The 15,622-nt window shown below is 43.7% G+C and overlaps 3 protein-coding genes and 1 non-coding gene across 5 annotated transcripts in view; 1 reads left to right on the forward strand and 3 right to left on the reverse strand.

The window, feature by feature from the left end:
- Positions 1 to 5,026: 5,026 nt before the first annotated feature.
- LOC119270057 lies at positions 5,027 to 7,645 on the reverse strand. Its single transcript, XM_037552024.1, has 5 exons — positions 7,212 to 7,645; positions 7,025 to 7,127; positions 6,311 to 6,512; positions 5,558 to 5,629; positions 5,027 to 5,441 (listed from the first exon to the last, which is right to left on the reverse strand). The coding sequence occupies exons 1-5, from the start codon at positions 7,556 to 7,558 to the stop codon at positions 5,275 to 5,277; spliced, it is 891 nt and encodes a 296-aa protein (XP_037407921.1). The 5' UTR covers positions 7,559 to 7,645; the 3' UTR covers positions 5,027 to 5,274.
- Positions 7,646 to 7,702: 57 nt separating this feature from the next.
- LOC119270058 (histone H3.v1-like) overlaps positions 7,703 to 15,622 on the forward strand; it is a 48,056-nt gene continuing 40,136 nt past the window's right edge. Inside the window, exons 1-3 of one of the 2 annotated variants that reach the window (XR_005133901.1) lie at positions 7,703 to 8,099; positions 8,548 to 8,786; positions 8,895 to 9,103. Coding sequence is in view for 1 of the 2 variants with exons in the window: in XM_037552025.1 (XP_037407922.1) it covers positions 7,918 to 8,099; positions 8,548 to 8,786; positions 8,895 to 8,899 (426 nt within the window). In the remaining variant the exon portion in view is untranslated. Of the gene's footprint in view, positions 8,100 to 8,547; positions 8,787 to 8,894; positions 9,783 to 15,622 lie in introns of those variants that run through there. The other variant, XM_037552025.1, reaches the window with a different exon arrangement.
- Positions 11,603 to 12,190, reverse strand: LOC119270059 (NADH-ubiquinone oxidoreductase chain 1-like). The gene has a single exon (XM_037552026.1). It carries the CDS (start codon positions 12,163 to 12,165, stop codon positions 11,794 to 11,796), a length of 372 nt encoding a protein of 123 aa, XP_037407923.1. The 5' UTR covers positions 12,166 to 12,190; the 3' UTR covers positions 11,603 to 11,793.
- Positions 13,431 to 13,505, reverse strand: TRNAP-UGG. Its single transcript has one exon. It is a non-coding gene; the product is annotated as a tRNA-Pro (tRNA).

Genomic DNA, 15,622 nt, shown 5'->3' on the forward strand with positions numbered 1-15,622 from the left:
CACCGAGCGACGACGTATGTGCGAGATGGTGCCAATGTAGGGAACACCGTGGAAAATCAGGGACGTTTTATCTCTCTGTGCATCAACAATAACATTTCTTCTAAACATATAGCAAAATAAAGCCAGCTGATTGCAGAAATAGCAACGAAAGACTTGTAGAACTATCAAGTCACATAGCTTTGCAATCACTAGTAATAGAACTAATAAATATAGTAGTAGAAATGTGTCTAGGCTTACTAGCTGCTCAACCCTGACAGGAATGGTACAACACCCTGGACTGGAATGCAAATAGAATAAGTAAGACATGAGCTATAAGAAGAAGATCCAATTAAGAGGGGTATGATGAAGTTGAGTTGCCAATTAAGAAGAAGATCCACAGCGTTGCTATCAACCATCTCATAAATACATACATGATTTTATTTTACTTACGCTACAGCCATCATCTGTTTCATAATACTACTACATAGCATAGCATAACATAGGAGCTGCTGCTCTCCACTTTCGCCACAGATCCGGAGCTTCTGCCCAACGGCCTTATTTTCGCAGATCTGGCGTCTCCTTGCTGTGGGTGACCCCGGGCTCGCGCCGAGCCAGGAGAGTGGGGTGAGGAAGGCAAAGTTATTTGTCTCGATTCTAGATATCTTTTGGGCGCTATGAGGGCCATCGCCTGGAACTGCCGAGGTATGGGCAGAAGCCTTGGCAGTGAGAGGATGCTCTATCTTGCCAACTTGATGCGGTCTACGAAGACACAGGTAACATTTGTTTCAGAAATCAAGTCTTCCAAAGTCCGTTCTGTCAATCTTGTTAATAGGTTTGATGTTGCCAACGGCTTTGTTGTTCCTTCTAGAGGTGCCTCAGGTGGCCTTTGGCTTATGTGGACCGATGAGCTCAAAGTTTCTGTGCATGCTGTTGCTTTTCACTATATTTTAGCAAATGTAGTTCATGCAGCTTCAGGGGTCAACTTTTGTCTTATTTGTATATATGGCGACCCGTATCACAGGCAGACTAATGCCATCTGGGACCAAGTTGCTGATTTTGTCTATGATAACCTAGGAAAGCCCATGGTTTGTATGGGGGACCTTAATGATATCATTTATGATGTGAATGCGTGTGATGGTAATATCAACTTCTATCGTATGAATGCTTTCAGGTCTCTTGTTAAAAATTGTGGGCTGTTTGATATTGGTTATAGTGGTCCTTCTTATACTTGGCGTGGTAGGCAACATACTTCTAAGCCCATTCATAGACGTCTTGATCGATACTTGGTCAATTCTGATTGGTGCGCTTTTTATCCTAATACTAAAGTGCTGAATCTTCCTATTATTCTTGGTGACCATGCTCCCATTTTAATTTCCTCGGAAGGTAAACTTGTTAGGCCTAGACAATTTTTTAAATTTGAAAACCGGTGGCTTATGGAAAAAGATTTTCACTCTTTTGCTAAAAATAATTGGATTTCTAGTTCCCTGACCTCTTTTGCTGCAAAGTCATCTTCTTTGGCAGGATCTTTAAAAGTCTGGTGCAAGAAGAAAAAACCTCTCTAACAAGAACTTGCTGAGCTAGAATCCAGAATCAAGGATTTGCAACAGCTGCCTCTCCACCAACAGGACCATGTTTTGGAAAGTACTCTTACTAATAGGTATGAACTTACGCTTTCCAAACTCAATCAGTTTTACAGGCAAAGAAGTAAAAGGTCTTGGGCTGTAAAAGGTGATCGCAACACAAAATTCTTTCATCAAACTGTGCTCAAACGTAGAAAAAGAAATACTATTTGTTCTATCAAAGATGAGCATGACAATATTCATTTCAAACCGGAGGCCATGATGCAAACGTTTGTTAATTATTTCAGACACATATTTTCCTCTCCTAACACTTATGCTGGCAGGCCTTTTTCTTCCCCTATTTGGACTAATGACAACAATGATCCTACTTATTCTATTCCGGACAAGACTGAACTTTTGCGGATTCTTAAAGACATGAAGCTTAATGCTTCTCCTGGTCCTGATGGGTTCAATGTAGAATTTTATTTAGCTACTTGGGATTGGATTGGGGATGAGGTAACTCAGCTTGTCACTCACTTCTATAATACTGCTACACTTCCCCCTCACATCAATGATACCAATATTGCTCTTATCCCTAAGAAGTTGGTTCCTCTTGTGCCCATGGACTACCGTCCTATTAGTCTTTATAATGTGCTTTATAAAATCATTGCTAAGTCTCTTGCGAATAGACTTAAGCATCATCTTCCTGATTACATTGACCAAGCTCAACAAGCATTTATTGAGGGTAGACGTATTAGTGACAACATTATCATTGCTCAGGAAATTGCTCACTCGTTTTCTCTTAAATCCTGGAAATATGATGCCTTTATGCTTAAGATTGACCTTGCCAAAGCTTTTGATCGTTTAGAATGGAATTTCATTGTTTCTGCTCTGGCTCGTAAAGGGCTGCATGGTCATTTTGTTAATTTGGTTCATGCATGCATCTCATCTCCCTCATTCTCTGTTCTCATTAATGGCCAGCCCTCTCCTAAATTTAAGAGCTTCAGAGGAATACGACAAGGCTGTCCCATGTCTCCTTACTTGTTTGTTCTTGCAATTAATGAACTTTCCATCTTGCTTAATGAAGCTTTGCAGGCTAACCAATTGCAGGGAATTTCTCTTGGACCAAACTGCCCCTCTGTCCATTCTCTTCTATTTGCAGATGATCTTCTGGTGTGTGGGCACGCTACTTATCAGGAGGCTCAGACGATGGCCAGTCTTATTCAACACTTTTGTGCTCTTTCTGGTCAAACTCCTAACTGGAATAAATCTGCCATTCTCTTTAGCAATCATGTTTCTCAGAATATTATTAATGATATTAAGCAAGTCTTTCCTGTTGCTAATCTTGATGCTAATTTCACTCATCTTGGTCATCCTCTAATTTTGCCTGCTAAGAATAGGGGTGCTGCTTATAACTTTGTTTTGGATAATTTTTTAAATAAGCTCCCCTCTTATAAAGCTAACATGCTATCTCATGCTGCCCGTCTTGAACTTATTCGCTCTGTCTTTTCTGCTATCCCGGTTTACTATATGGCAAACATTCTGTTTTCAAAAAAAATTATTGCCAAGCTCACTTCTATCATTAGGAATTTTTGGTGGACAGGGATTAGAGAAACAGATTCTAAGAGGAGTCTTTGTCTCAGAGCATGGAAGGATCAATGAGAGTCTTATTCTTGCTGCGGCTTGGAGGTTAGCTAAAAACCCCTCCTCCCAATTATATTGTGTTCTTCAAGCCAAATATTTTTCTACCACTTCTATTTGGAAAGCTACTAATAATCCACCTAAATCTGCCTTTTGGTCTTCCATTTTAAAAATGCTTCCTAAACTTAAAGAGCATGCCTTCTATCAACTCACCCAAGGTAATGTTTCTATTTAGAGCAAGCCTTGGTGCAATCTTTGGAACTCTATTCATGATTTTCTCATTCCTCAACCATCAGGCTTTATTTATCCCTCCTTGGTTAGGGATCTTTGGCAGACTGGGCAAAGGCAATGGAACCGTCAGCTCATTTTCTCTCTTTTTCAGCAACCTTTGGCTACTCAGATTATCAACATTGATATTCTCGATGATGATAATGTTGATATTCTTTGTTGGCCTTTGGCTCCCAATGGTATTTGCTCTTCCAAAGCTGCTTATAAACTTTGCTTACAAGACATTCATACTAATCCTAGAACTGCTTCTCTGGATGTTCCTTTGGATTTGAAAGCTTTTCTTAAAACTATTTGGAAGCAGAAAGATTTATTGCCCAAGGTTAAAACTTTTGCTTGGAGGATGCTTAGCAAAGCTTTGCCCACAGGAATGAGAGCAGGCCGTTTTTCTATTCACATTTCGCAGAATTGTTGTAGATGTGCTCAGCAAGAAGATGAGTTTCACCTTTTCTTTCTTTGTGACTTTGCTAGAGCGGCCTGGTTCTCTGCTCCTTGGTTTCTTAGATCTGACATCCTTATGCAAGGTCACTCTTCAATGCATTCCCTTCTGATTCACTTTGCTTCTATGGGCCATCCTTATGCATCTTTGCAAAATATTTTCAATTTTATGTGTTGCATTTGGAAGGCTAGAAATGATTTCCTCTTTGAGAGGAAATTTTCTTTTCCCTACCAAATTAAAATTGCTGCTACTAGTTTGAATAATATTCTCCAAGAGGAGATTCTGCCTTCTACTAATATTCAGTCTTTGCAGGCTTCTCAACCTAATAATTCTCCTCTTCCTAAGCAAGGCAATACTCTCAAATCAGACCTTCTCATTAATGGTGCTAAAGTGTTTTCTGATGCTGCTTTCAGAACTTCTAGAGTTCCAGGATTTTAGCAAGGTCAATTGCGCACAGGTGTGGGAGTTTACTTTTGTCTTCCTTCTTCTAATAGGGAAATAAATATTCAGGTTCAAGCTTCAGGCCCTTCGACGGACACTCCTCTTCAAGCTAAAGCAATTGCTCTTGCTTGTGCAGCTCAATTGGCGGCTTGCCTTAACATTCAAACTCCTACTTTTTTAACTGATTCTCTTTCTCTTGCCACTGTTGCTGCTGCCAGGAATATTGCTCACTCTTCCACTCCTTGGAATATTAGAAAAGAAGTGGCTTCTTTTGTAAACTCTACTTCTAATCTTAATTCCCAAGTTTTTCATATTTCTAGGAATTTGAATGGGGTGGCTCACAATTTAGCTCATCAAGTTTTTCAAATGGCTGGAGGACCTACATTCAATTGCTCTTCTCACTCTCATGTCACTTCATGTCCTGTAGCTGCCTCTCTTGTTGATTTTAATTTTGTAGGAATTCAGCTTCATAAGGTGTATTGCTTTTAGGAGAAAGTTGATAGCTCTGGGAAGTTCCTCATCTCAACATGATATAATGGTCTATGCTCGGTTGTTGGAAAGAAGGAGATTGCTGTCAAAGCTGGAATTTTCTTTTCCCCTTCTCTTCCTTTGTTTCTTAGGACATGCTCAGCAAGGATCTTGTTCCTTGCTCTCTCATATGTCTTTATTCAGCTCTTCTTTCTTTACATCTGCAATTCTTCTTTCTCTTTATTCTAGCAGATGGTGTAATCTCGACTGTAAAATGTTCTGTGAGCTGAATATATTGGTATCTTCGGGTGCCTTTCTCTGTTAAAAAAAAGGGGCATTCCACCCGGGAAGACATAATTAATATGCAGCAGCACAACCAACAACCTAAGGCATGTCATCATATTACAAGTCTTTCGTATCCACAAATGATATATAGATTGAGTGCTCAGCCAGCTCTGGTCATCATTTTCCAAACGCAAATTTTTCTGGCGATGGATGCAGCACTTCAGACTGAAGATAGCACATTTGACAAACACACTCTGCCTTGTAATGTCCACACGGAAATGCTTTCCCCACACAAGGAACCTCGCTATCAACAAGACGGTTGCATGTATTGCAAAGGCAATCCGCTGAAAAAACAAAGACACTAAGTCAACAAACATGCACAATAAGCAAGAGAACAATTGTGCACTTGTGTTCTGTCATCAATCAAAGGATATATAAAAAAGAGAAAGCGAGGACATACAACTGCCATCACGACGAGTTCCCCACCCAAGATGAAGGCCAAACAAACTGTAGGTTTCAGTAACTGGCTCATCTGTATGTAAAACAAACACAAGCAAGGAAATAAACAAAGCGGAGTCAGCATAGAAAATGCATGGTGTAACAGCAAAGGCACTAACAAGGTAGGTCCATGAATATATATTTTTATAAAGCAAAGTAATAACCTAGCTAGTGGAACAATATGGAATAAAGACCAGGAGCCTAGCTAGGTTTGTAACAACAGCCATCTTGATTGTACCAGGAAAGATCCCATAAACAAGTACCCCCTCCGTCCCACAATATAAGACGTTTTTGCTTGCAAAAAATCTTATATGGTGGGATGGAGGGAGTATGTATCAGTCACCTCATGCACAAAAAAGAGAAGAAGAAAAAGGGAAATACCACAAGTTTGTCCCAATTGAACAATCCCAAAAAAAATGCATAATAATTGTAAAAACATTGCAAGTACCTCAGATTCACCACACCCCAGAAAGACAACATAAACAAGTTTCAAAACAGTGGTCACCAGAGCACATTTTAATGAATATAAATATACAATAAGCTAAGGTGGTTTTCGGCATCAAGCACTAGCTACCTTCCTGTATATGATTATGATGACATGCATGCCACATGGTGGTTGTTTGGGTTTTAGCACTGAAAGAGATTTGAGCTTCCAGATCCAACATGTGGTATGTATGATATGTGATGAATGAAGATAGCAATAGTACATACATACCTAGCAGGGTGCACGAAACAACTCCTTGAAAACCATCTTTGGTAACAAGCTCATAAAAGAAGAGAGTTGGTCTAGGGGGCAGTAAGGAGAAGTAGCTGGAGTGCTTGGGGCTAGCGACGAAGTTGCCATGAGTCCAGCAAGAGCCATTGTGAGGACTGCTGTACCTGGTCACCTTGCCAGGGGCAGGTACGTACTCATTTTCCTGGGCAACCAACGAACCAACCAAGCAACCATGGAAAATGGAATGAGTACATGTAGCAATAAGTAAGGTAAAACAAAAGCAGAACAAAATGACTGAATGACTAGGGTTAAGTTGTTCAGTTTTGCAGTTTCTACTTAAAAAAAAACTTGTAAGTATATGCCAGTCAGTGGCCACAAACATCATCTTGTCGGGATAACTGTTTTATATATGATATGACAGTAGGAGCGATCAAAATTGAAATTGTTTGAAGGCCGCTTGACTTGAGATTTTGTAAGAGTTATTAATGATTGCATATAAGGATGGGGTTGTTTGGTTGTGGGACAAATTTGCCAAATGCTATTAGACGACAAAATGAGGTTATCCATTTTAATCAGTGTGCACATAGATAGATACTCCCTCCGTCCCAAAATTCTTGTCTTAGATTTGTATACGGGTGTATCGATACATGGATGGGAAGCAAGCAGCAAGCTGCAAAAGAGCAAAGTGAGAGGAGTAGAAATATACATACATACCGGATGATTTAGGTTATAGTGGCGAAGGCATTCCTCCATGACAAGTTGATGATCTTGAGCTGCTGCTACCTCGGAGGGGCTCGGCATCATCATCATCATAGAACTATCAAGATTTACAAGATAAACACGGATGAGTTAGTTAGGTAGGAGGAGTAGGGAGATGTGAAGGTTAATAATGTCTTGTTACCTGTTCCAGTTGTGTTCCAACCTGTCGAATTGCTCAGGCTCTGGAGCAGGCTCAGGCTGTAGGGATGATGGTAGGCAACGGGACAAGATGAGGGACCAGAGGGGCGACGACGAAGCTGCAGGGAGCGGCGGCGAGGGCGAAGGCTCCGACGAGAGCGAGGCCAACTCCGAGAGCAAGGCCTCCCTCTTGGCAATCAGATCAAGAGCATCCGGAGAAAGGCTAAGGCTGAGGCGAGGCCCCATCGCCTCCCCTTCCGCGGCCGCGACCTTGGCCTTGGCCTTGGCCTTGGCTGACTGGCGCGCTCCCCTTCCGACGACGGCCTCCCCTTCCGCGGCGGCGCCGGCCATCTCTCTCGCTCCGATTGGGGATTGGGGATTTTTTTTTGGTTGGCTAGGGTTTGCGTCCGTGCGATTCGGCCACAGACAGACAGAGTAAAGTAAATAGACGACACGGCGGAGGAGACCGAGTCGGCCCAAAATAAACCAACACACGGACCGAGACGGCCCACGACTCGAGACCTAGCTCCTGCCGCCGACCACCATCTCCGTCTCCTCCTCCTCCTCCCCGCCGCTTACCGGACTGCAGGTCGTCCGATTCGAGCTCTTCCGCCGACCAACCCTAGCCTGCCTGATTCCGCCCTACTGACTCCTTGCATTTCATCCAGTGAGTCTGGTGGTGCGGCTGCTTTGCTTAGTGGAGCGCCGCCATGTTCGAGCCAACGACCCCCGCCCTTGCTGGGAAGGGCTTCGGGGCGCGGCACCGCTGGAAGATGCTTCTCTCGCTGGGGCTGGGCGTCGCCGGCGCCGGCTACGCCGCCTACCGCTTCTACAACGCGCACCAGAAGAAGCTAGTCCAGGTGGAGGAGGAGGAGGATATCATCAAGCAACAGTAAGAACACACACGACCACCAGATTTTATTCTTTTTCCATGCAAGTGTGCATTTTCCTTCCTGCTTATGTGTGTGTTTGTCCATCTTAGTGGTATATATGGTAGCAAACAGCATTGAGTTGATGTCTTGGTGGTGGTGATCTGGGGCAGTAAGTTCTGTGATCGATCGGTTGATCGAATTCACTTTGTGCATTGGGTTCCTGTGATGCTGTTTACAACGCTATTGCGGCCGCTAAGCCATTTAGCGGCAAGTAAATAGAGTGCATATTCATCAGTGAAACGGGGTATTCTCATCAGGAAAATAGAAATAGAGGATTTCTTCAAGAATGGATATTAACATGCCTTGGTGCAGATCCATTTTCAGAAGAATGGATGTTAACATCTTGTTCAAGTGCCTCGCGCCGAGCAAGTGAGTCCTTCATGACCGTTCTGTGCTATTCTCTGTTAGGTTGCAAGGCCAGTTTGAAGAGGTGAAGGAGGAGCAGGAGGAAGGGAAGGAGGAGCAAGAGGAGCAAGGGGAGGAGGAGGAGCAGCAGCAGCAGCAAGTTCTTCCTCCTTTGCCGGAGGCAGACAGAGATCGGAAGTCTTACTACTACCACAGCTGGGATCACGTTCTACCTCCACCAACATTGCAGCTCGCAAGTAGTCTGCCTCGCATCCCCAGACAACCACACAAGACAAAATGGAGTAAGTAACAGATTATCCATCCCAAGGAAAAACCTTTGGTCCAAATTCTTTCATGAATTGACACTGACACCGCTCCAAACTTCTCCGGTCGGATGATGAGCCTTACAGGTTAAAAGCAAATGGAGCCTCAGACTGGCATCCCAGCTTTCTTACTCCCAAGTGATGTTGTGCTGGAGCCGCAGCATCGGGCGTACGCTCACGGTCTGTCGATAACGTATGGCTCAGCCCAGACGCTTCCACTTACTCAGGAGCCGTGGACCGAAGAGGCGATTGCTCAAGGGCTTTGCCGTGACTCGACACGTGACCTGTTTGAGAAGGTTATGAAATTTCACGAGTCACTATGCAAGGTCATCGATTTCGGTCCCATTGCTGTCACGCTGAATCCGCAGCGCCACTATTATGACATCCGTTCGGATGATGAGCCTTACAGGTTAAAAGCAAATGGAGAATACATTATGATCAAGTTACCCAATGGCAATGAGATAAAGGCAGGGCATGTCGTAACAGTGTACGGGTACGCATGCCCGGGAGGCGATGTGCGGAGTTTACTCCTCAACTATCAAGAGAATACAGTGAGGGCGCCAGCGCGAAACCAAGATGAGGCCGCGGTGCCACAAGACCAAGTCAATCCCGGCCGACATCTAATGGATCCGGATGCGATCTATGGCTACTACACACCGGGCGGCCTCAAGAACATCAAATTCACACTGAAGTAGCTACTCTGGATGATGGAACCTGATCTATTTATGTCGTTTTAGCTACATTTGCTAGTATGTGCTGAACTATGTAGAGCTGAACCCATTGGTAGTCGATGAAAAGCAAAGCATCACATGTAATGGAAATACACATTTTTCATTTCAGTCATTTCCAGTATGCTATGCACGTGGATGGACAATATGTGTGATGACACCTGAAGCATTTTGTTTTTCTTGGTGGGCTCATCATCTTTAGCTATTGAATCATTTTGTCCTCATCTGTGGCTGGGAATGCCTTATTACCTGAAATGATATGTCTTATTATCTGGTGTGCCGATAGATAGAGCTGCTCTTGTTGCTAATGGAGAAAGATTGGAGTGAAGTTTAGTATGCTTTCTAAGATCAGAGGAGGAAAAGAATGAAGGTGTGGGCGGGAAGGAGGAGGCAAGGCCCCCTCAATGTGTATTCGACTACTCATTACGGAACCACCGATTGATCCGATTAGACTTCCCGCGGGGTAGCGCGGGGAACTTGCTGAATCAACTCCTTGGAATCGGAGGCCTGACTGAGGGTCAATCCAATGGTAACCTCAACCTAGGAATGCCTGTTTCACTTCCTTGACAGAGCCAACTGAGATGCTCTGTCTCGATGTTGACCTAACATGGATTGATTCTAAATTATGAATCCAAAATCCTGATCTCGCAAAGGATCCGCAATAGCTGTGTGTACTCGAGGACTCTTAGGGAAAGAAAAGCACTTTTCTCTCTCAGCAGTTAGACCGGCTATGGGTGGGTTGGTTATATACTGCGCCTTCCTTCTTCGAACCTTTTGGTATGTATTGCCCCCTAACTATAGATCAGATCCACCGGACCAGAAACTCAATTCCGCACTGCTGCTGAGTCGTCGGACTTATCCACCTCAGGGATTCATGGAATTTCCGTTTTTGAATTGCGTTGGGGGAAATCTACCAAAGCTAGGCAGATAGATAGACTCCTTTCCCGCTGCTAAGGGAGAGCAAGAAACTAAATCAAATGATTGTTTTTTTTCACCAGCGCCCTTTTTTTGCGGGTACTAAGAGTCCTCTCACTACCAACCAGCAGACATCATCATCTGGCTGGGTCTTGCCGGTATCAACAACGAGAAAGAAGAACCAAATGGAAACAGCAACTAACTATGGCTCTTGGCCCAGACAACGTCCTAGGCGTAGGGGAGATCAAAACAAGAAGTCACGCCTAGACGACGACGCCCGTCCTGGGCTGCAGTAAGTAGATCGAGAGGTCGTTCCGCCCCTTGTCCCCGAAGATGGGTAATATGTTCTCATACAATGTTGCTCCAACTTTTTTCTAGAGGGCCTAGCTGGCGAGCGATCCCAGTCCGCGGCAGAGAACAAGACAGCAAGCGAGCGTACCTTTGTTCGCTTCTTTTCCACCAAGCACAGAAGTTTAAGGAGAACTGTAGGTCGGTGGCTACCTAAGGAAACTCCGATTCGATCCGCCCCCCCGGCTAGGAGGCATCTACCTCATCCCGATCACAAGGAGAGGTTCACCATGATGGGGGGTCAGGTACTTTAATTCTTTGCGTTCCGGAAAGAATGAAATGCATAGGGGACCATCCTTTTTTTTGCGGCATGCTCTCTGATTTACGGATTCGCAGGGGGCCGAGGGCCAACCTTAGTTGACTGACAATGACAAAGGCTTGCGAAACAAAGTAGCGCCTTTGAAATGGAATCTTAATTAACTATCAGTGGTGTGAAGCAGCTTAGCCCCGGGGAGCTAAAGGTTATACCTTTGTAAGCGAACTGTGGTTCTTCTATGTAGGGTATTCCTCCTTTACTCTCTTAATTAACGTCGAGCTAAGTGACTTTGTGTAGCGTAGTAGAATGAAGGCTACGTACGCACCGACACTCTCTTATCCCTAAGCCTCTTCGCTAACTCGCTCGCCTACAAAAATGAGTAGGCGAGGCTAGGCAAACTCAGCCGCTGACTTTGACTGTACTGTAGTAGACTTTCTAGCCTTTTATTTTAGAACCCTTTCTCATGTTCTTTCATCCATCAAGTAGGCGAACCGTCAGGTCCTTAGTAGCGTTGACAAAGAAGAAGAGCCGGTGAAAAAAAAAAGCTAGAATTTCCAATAGTGAGACCAGCTTGACAAGCTACCTTTCCTCTTGATATGAGGTGCGAAGAGAAACATCTCTTTTTTATGACTTCCACTTCTCGATCCCGGCCCGGAAAAGTGACCGACCCCTTGATGAATGAAAGAAAGGGTTTATGAGCCCTAGCCCTGTAAGCCCACACCTGTGTAGAGTAGATCGTTCAACACCTGCGGCACAAACCCATTTTTGACCAATTGGTCCGTATATCATAGGCGACCGAACGGCCGCCCCCCGTCTTACTAGACCAACCTGCTATAATTATTCCATAAACACCTAGCGAAGATATGGCAAACAAATAAAGTAGCCCTATGTTTGGATCTGACAATACCATACCATAATCAAAAGGTACAACGGCCCAAGCGACCAGACTTAACATAAATGTAGCCACTGGAGCCATTCTAAAAAGGGAGAAATTAGCACTACTTGGTGAAATAGGTTCTTTTAGAATCAATTTCAAACCATCTGCTAGAGGTTGTAACAATCCGAACGATCCCACTACATCAGGACCCTTTCGACGTTGCACAAAAGCCATTACTTTACGCTCAGCTAGCACTAAAAAGGCTACTCCTAGTAGAAGTGGTAGAATTAAACAAAGTATTTCCGCTGGAACAGCTATGTACGTTTTCGATTTTCTATTCACTCATGATCGGGCCTGACCTGGTCGACCCGATCAAACTATTTCACTTATGATCTGGCCTGGTTGACCCAATCATGATATTGAAGGATGGGACCTTTTATCGAAAAACTCCGGATCCCGAGAAGTTTTGAAGATGGTGCTCCTGTTACGTTACTTCGAATGGAATCCTCACTTGACTAAGCATAAGCGAAAACGTGGCTGAGAGTAAGCAATCCCCTTTCCTAGTGGTTGAGTCATGATCAGAAATATTGCGAAAGAAAGTGAAATGTCCTATCGTCGTCCCAATTTGGGTAATCCACGATGTCTCCATTTTATGAATCCATCTTGACTCATTTTCGGTGTATCGATAGTTCGTTGTATTACACTTTGAACTAACCTAGAGGCCGTGCTTAGGCGAAAATCGATATCAGTGAAGTAATCCCGGAACTCTAGAAATCGTGAAGAATTTCTTCCATTTTTTTTAATATCGCGAATATAGTGGAAAAAACTCTAGAACATTCCTTTGAATGGAATTGTTCATTGGGTTCGACTTGTTGTTCGACAAAATAGAAAGCTGTCTCTCGTATGTTATTGTAAGGTGATTCATTCAGAATATTTCTTATGTGCGGTTTCAAGATGCTAAAAAAGTAGATTTGGTAATCGGCTTTTGAGCTCCATTATGTGGACTTCATCAATTTTTGAATTATGGACTTGGCGGTAGTGGTCAATACTAACTGCACCGTCTAAATGCTCCCTGACCAAGTTTGCGTACTCGTCAGGGTTGAGTTGAGGGGGCAGCCCGTGCGCTAATTGGGCTTCGAGGTGGCTATACGCGAAAAAAGCTCGCTTTCTACTGAGGCCTGTTCTGTCCTAAACTGTTCCAGAATGTTATTTGTTTCATAGGAAGATTCCAAAAGCACATTGATGCCGAAAGAATCTTTGGAACCGGTGGAGAGGCTATTCTGATTGAAGGCTAGACAAATAACATGACTGAGGTATGTAAATAAAACCTGTGAAATAGCTATATAATATGATCTAAATATAGAAGAATACCAAAGATAATGGATTGCAAAATAAGCTTTTTAGCTTTCTTTTTCTTTTGTGCGCGCTTTTCACCTGCCTTCCCGACCGCGGATAGGCTACGGGGCTTTGCACTTCGACCCCATTGTGTGAATACCACATCAAGGTGACAGGATTCGAACCTATGGCCCTCTGTACCCAAAACAGATGCGCTGACCAGACTGCGCTACACCTCGTCTCCCCCTCAGAACATATGGATCTACCCGATCCATAAAGAAAAGAACCACCGCTTTTAGGAAATTTTGACAATTCTCTTTCACTTGCATTTTATTTCGTGAAGGCTCGCTCTCGTTCTTCTTACATCTTGCCCTTTTTTCTTGAGAATTGTATCTGTGGCTACTGCTGTTTTGCCAGTCTGTCTGTCCCCAATAATGAACTCTCGCTGACCGCGCCCTATAGGGATCATCGAATCGATAGCAATAAGCCCTGTTTGAAGAGGTTCGTATACGGAACGCCTGGAAATTCTACTTGGAGCAGGAGATTCAATTAAGCGAGATTCGGAAGCTACAATTTCGCCTCTCCCATCAATAGGTTTAGCCAGAGCATTTATAACACGACCCAAGTTATATACGTTCACGGGTATCTGAGCAATTCTTCCTGTTGCTTTTACAAAACTTCCCTCTTGATGCTAAACCATAGCTCTAACTGAGTAAAATTCCACAATTTCTAAGAACGATATGCTTTTTTGCATTTTCCACTGTGAAAGCTTCTCTCAATCCCTCCCTAGTCCTTTCTTTCCTGGGCATAGGCTTACCTGGTTGACCGCCCACATTCATTCATTGTTCGTTCTGTTGTGGAATCGAACCACAGAGCTAGCGCAATTGGGATTTAGAGTCCCATGCGTGAAACTAAAGAGGATTTTCAGTCCTCTGCTCTACCAGCCAGAACCTAGAAGGACACTTCACACCCGATTTGACACAGCTAGACTGGAAACACTGCTTGTCAAGAGCACAGACCCCAGTATAGAATACTTTTTTGAGTATGTTGGTAAGGTCCGGTCATCCGCTTCTGTGCTTGCACTTCTGCGTAACTAGGGGTGCAAGTCCAGTACATCGTACTTTCATAATTGAATCAAAAGCGTCGATACATGAAAAATCTCTATATACGATATTTATGACACAGAATGTTGTTCTTTCAACATGATTCCTCAACAATTTTGTCATTGTAACTGACTCTCCGTTCTCTCCGTTCCACTTTGGTTTTCGACTAATAATTACCATGATGAATTTCTCTTACTGCTTGGTTCCGCATTGGATTTTGGAAACTTTTGTTTAGAAAGTGGTGTCACGACCGTGGGGATCAAATGGATGGTTCAGGAAAGTCTAGTGAAGCGGCACGGTCTAATCATATAGATGACCATAGTGGTATGGTTCCATAGAAAACTACTGGAGGCCATTACCGCCACCGAAATGGTTTCCATGCTCCGTTGGATGATTTGACGATATCGCAGTATCAAGCTAGAACGGTTTCAATTTGTAGGACGGGAAAGAAACCTCATCCTTTGGTGCACACTAACCGATGAAGCTCAACCCTCTCTCGAACTGAGCTATTTCCGCTTTTTCGAACAAAAAGTTCGAGTAATTCAGTGAAAAAACGGTCAAGCTTTCTTCCATCCTTCCTAGCTCCTCGAGCTTGCACCCGCTCGACGCCTTTTTCATTGTTCGTTCTGAGGTGGATTCGAACCACTCTCTCCGTTTGGATTTCGAGTCCAAAAGGCCCGGCGAAAGAGGATTTTCAGTCCTATGCCCGCTGCCAGCCAGAACGGGATTTTTCCACTTCACACCCACACAATCGGGATTTGATGAAATAGCTACGTTTTTTTCTTATTTGATTCGGATACTGTCAATCTACTGTCCATCTTTCTCTTTAGTTTTCTCCTTTCTTTCTCCTCAACCTATCTCCATTGGATGGACTTACGAAAGAATAATATCTAATCTCCCCATCGCGGTTAGGATCCCATGAACCAGGAGCGCCAGCACCGGTTCCTCGATCTTCCTACTGGAGGCATGGTCATGGCTTTCATTCATTCATTTCATTCTTTGTTCTGTTGTGGAATCGAACCACTCAAAGGATTTAGAGTCCTTTTACCAACCAGTCAGAACCAATATTTCTCTGTTATATTCTGTTTTTTCTTTGTCAGCTAGCACAATTTGGATTTCGAGTCCAATGCGCTAACGCTTTCTTTAGTTTTCTTGCTCTTTCTCCGGGCTTTGACCATGTCTCCCGAACAATTTCAGTACATATGGCGCAAGACGATTCCACATATATATCGAGGTCGGAATGGGATCGGGTG

This window comes from Triticum dicoccoides, chromosome 3A, assembly GCF_002162155.2.
Source record: "Triticum dicoccoides isolate Atlit2015 ecotype Zavitan chromosome 3A, WEW_v2.0, whole genome shotgun sequence".
Classification (NCBI taxonomy): Eukaryota; Viridiplantae; Streptophyta; class Magnoliopsida; order Poales; family Poaceae; genus Triticum; species Triticum dicoccoides.

Coding starts and splice junctions, on each gene's coding strand:
- LOC119270059 (XM_037552026.1), bottom strand. CDS start 12,165: ATGGCTTTTGTGCAACGTCGAAAGGGTCCTGATGTAGTGGGATCGTTC.
- LOC119270057 (XM_037552024.1), bottom strand. CDS start 7,558: ATGGCCGGCGCCGCCGCGGAAGGGGAGGCCGTCGTCGGAAGGGGAGCG. Junction 5,630..6,310: donor TGTTTCGTGCACCCTGCTAG/GTATGTATGTAC, acceptor TTTTACATACAG/ATGAGCCAGTTACTGAAACC. Junction 5,442..5,557: donor AACTCGTCGTGATGGCAGTT/GTATGTCCTCGC, acceptor TTGTTTTTTCAG/CGGATTGCCTTTGCAATACA.